The sequence below is a fragment of the Cyberlindnera jadinii genome (genome assembly GCF_001661405.1).
Source record: "Cyberlindnera jadinii NRRL Y-1542 unplaced genomic scaffold CYBJAscaffold_2, whole genome shotgun sequence".
Lineage (NCBI taxonomy): Eukaryota > Fungi > Ascomycota > Saccharomycetes > Phaffomycetales > Wickerhamomycetaceae > Williopsis > Williopsis jadinii.
The window spans coordinates 1,201,497-1,204,340 of record NW_017963653.1 but is presented as its reverse complement, the minus strand read 5'-3'; the positions used below and the strand labels follow the sequence as shown (position 1 = coordinate 1,204,340).

At 41.9% G+C, this 2,844-nt stretch overlaps 1 protein-coding gene across 1 annotated transcript; it reads right to left on the bottom strand.

Moving 5' to 3' along the window:
* Positions 1–11: 11 nt before the first annotated feature.
* On the bottom strand, positions 12–1,186 carry CYBJADRAFT_183251 (uncharacterized protein; the record flags this gene model as incomplete). The annotated part of the gene is made up of 2 exons (XM_020217069.1): positions 97–1,186; positions 12–32 (listed from the first exon to the last, which is right to left on the bottom strand). The coding sequence occupies exons 1-2, from the start codon at positions 880–882 to the stop codon at positions 12–14; spliced, it is 807 nt and encodes a 268-aa protein (XP_020072690.1). The 5' UTR covers positions 883–1,186.
* Between the last annotated feature and the right edge of the window lie 1,658 nt (positions 1,187–2,844).

Sequence of the window (2,844 nt, the reverse complement as noted above, 5' to 3'; positions counted from 1 at the left end):
TTGATGTTCCTTCATAGAATCGATTGATTCACCTGAGGCAGCTGATGTAGATGAATCCAAACGGTCAGAGGCTTCGGCATACTCACTTGTTTTAACTAAAGTTGACGGAACCGGAGTTGGTTTCTGGAAAGTTCTGGTAATAGGAAGCTCAACCGCAAGACCTGGTTTAAGGACTTCAGGTTCACTCGGAGGATTAGTTGCTTCAAGTGTAGAACCTGAAAGAGAAAGTTTAACAGATGGTTTGTTAAGCATTGTTGATGTCTTTGAAGCAGTAGATTCAGTGACCACAATGGTAGTTGTCTTTGCATTAGGGTATTCGGGAGCCTTCTTAGGAGTAAGGCTTGTAGGTCTGCATTTCTTACCAAAGGAATTTACAGTTGGAACAGTGATACACTTCACCCCACGATTTTGCAATGGAACACTTGCAGCATAATTTGGGTTCGAACAGTCTTCCGATAGAACAATTGATCCCATGGTGGTGAGAAGTTCGATAGCGAGGTGATCCACGTATAAAGATTCATCAACGGTTTGAATATCAAGAACCAAGCCCTCAGAACAACTCGACAGTTGGATATCAGAGAGCTGTAAGTTAGTGTCAGTCCATAAATTTGCAGCTTTAGCTTCACAGTTGAGTAAGTTAGCCACAACGTGCACGTCATAACCGAATTGTTTTTGATCAACCCAATTGGCAAACTCCAAGGATATACCTGCTCCGCCAGCGACAACCAAAGTAGACACATCGCAATTGTCTGGCTTCGAGTGGAAGTCCTCAGAAGGGCTAATAACGTCAGAAGCACCGTATTTGAAGGATAGTTTGTCAACATGGGCCAATCCCGTTTTACAAACGGCAATGACAACAACGGCAAACTTGAACAAATTCATTGTCCCAGCTCACTTCCTGTTTGATATGGAAAGGGGAGCACATCATGGCCGTCAAGAGGGCTGAGAACAAGATACCCTCGATAGCTTTTATAACAACAAACTTCACGTAGTGGTTTTGTTTTCTGATATTCACTCATCGTAAACCCTCACCTGCCTCAGCTTCGAGGCATAGATACAATCACATCACTCAACAAGGGACCTTACACCTTACCATCGCCATCGAGTACCTTTTTGAGTTTCAGGCGATCTTCAAGGCTCTTTCTGCATTCGAACAAGATACCCAAGCAGTTCTGATAAAGTGAAGTTATAGACCACAGAAATAAAAACAACAACAACAACAACCGAGGACGGCCAAGAGGTTACTGCGGCAATGCGTGGGGTGCTGACAACGACGCCCGTGCGATTGTGGTGTGTGGGTGTGAGCCATGCAAGTGGGATTAAATCTGTTCACGGCTTAGGTAGTCACCACGAACACCTACTAAGTCACTGTACATGAGCACAATGTAGTCCTCAGTGTAGGTGATCTAGCGACTCTGTGTAGTGAACTTGGTATGCGAATAGGTTTTGAAGTTTAGGCGCTTATATAAAGGCGTAAATGAGAGAATAACAACTGTGGATTAACAAAGGCTCTGTTTGTATTTCCTAGTTCAATTCACCTTTTGGGTGGAGCATCTGGAGCTTATCATTTAAATAACTGCGATGGTCCACGAACGAGGTGTGCTTTGAAGTGTCGGTTATCATCAGCGTTGGATGATGAATCATGTGCCATAGTCTTTGGGTTGTAATGAGTGTGTTGGGAGCTACGAGCAGCGAGTTATTATGTTTTGTGAAGGTGATACTGACTCTTCCAGGCGAATAAAATTGTTTAACGGACGTTGCTGAAAGTTGCAATGTATCCCGGGTTAATTTAGGCAATTGAACAAGGGATTTGGGAAGTTGGTGTACCTTAATGCACAAGTCATTGCACCAGACACATCTATAGCTAAGTTCGCATATATGTATCCGGGGGTTAGGAAAGTGTTTACAACAAGTGGACTTCTTCGCTTTGAGGAGGTGTTAGAAATTAAGAAGTCCCTCTAGGTTGGGGTACCCCCAACGTTTACAAGTAGAAACACCAAGAGAATAACTGAAAAGTCAGGTCATTGACATTAGGGGTTGGCATGTGGAAGATAATAAACCGCATCTAAACATATCCGTATGTATTTCAGCATCAACAAGATTCCACGAATACAATTTTGGATAACTCTTTCCATAGCCTTATTACGTGGATCCTAATTGGTCGCATACCAGTTGTATAGTTGGCATTGCCCTCAAAAGAAAGAGAAAGCAAAGTAACTGCACTGTGCAAACTCATGGCAAGTGATCTTGAAGCTCTTACGCCGGCTAAAATTGTTCTGAATACATTCAACTTGAGTGATTGCAGATAGTTGGATGCCAAAACCTTTTCAACTCCGCCAGAAAAGAAGAAATCACTAAAGGACTGAATTCAAATTGTTTTGCTACAAAGTGCAGTATACTGTATAAGTATAAAGTAGACCTTACATTTGAGGAGAAGTAACACATATTGAAAAGATATAGTCTTCACCAGAAGAAAAGAAAGATAAAACAGTTTATCAACTAAGAAAGTGGTTGAGGGTATTTAACAGCTCAGTGGAGCACAAAATATTGAAAGAAATAACTGACCTGTATGAAGTCCAATAGCTGACCAGGAAACAAAAAGACAGCCCATGAGTTGAAATAAATTAACAATGACAATATCACAGAGAGAAAGTTCAATGGAGATATTTAAACGAGGAACAAAGTGATAATTACACTAACAACAGTGCCGAAGGCAGTTGTGCGAACAATTGAACCAGAGTTTTCTGAGACTTCAATAACAGCAGTAGAAGAGGAACCGGCTTCTGAAGTAGTGGAAGAGCCAGAACCAGAACCTGAACCAGAACCTGAACCAGAACCTGAACC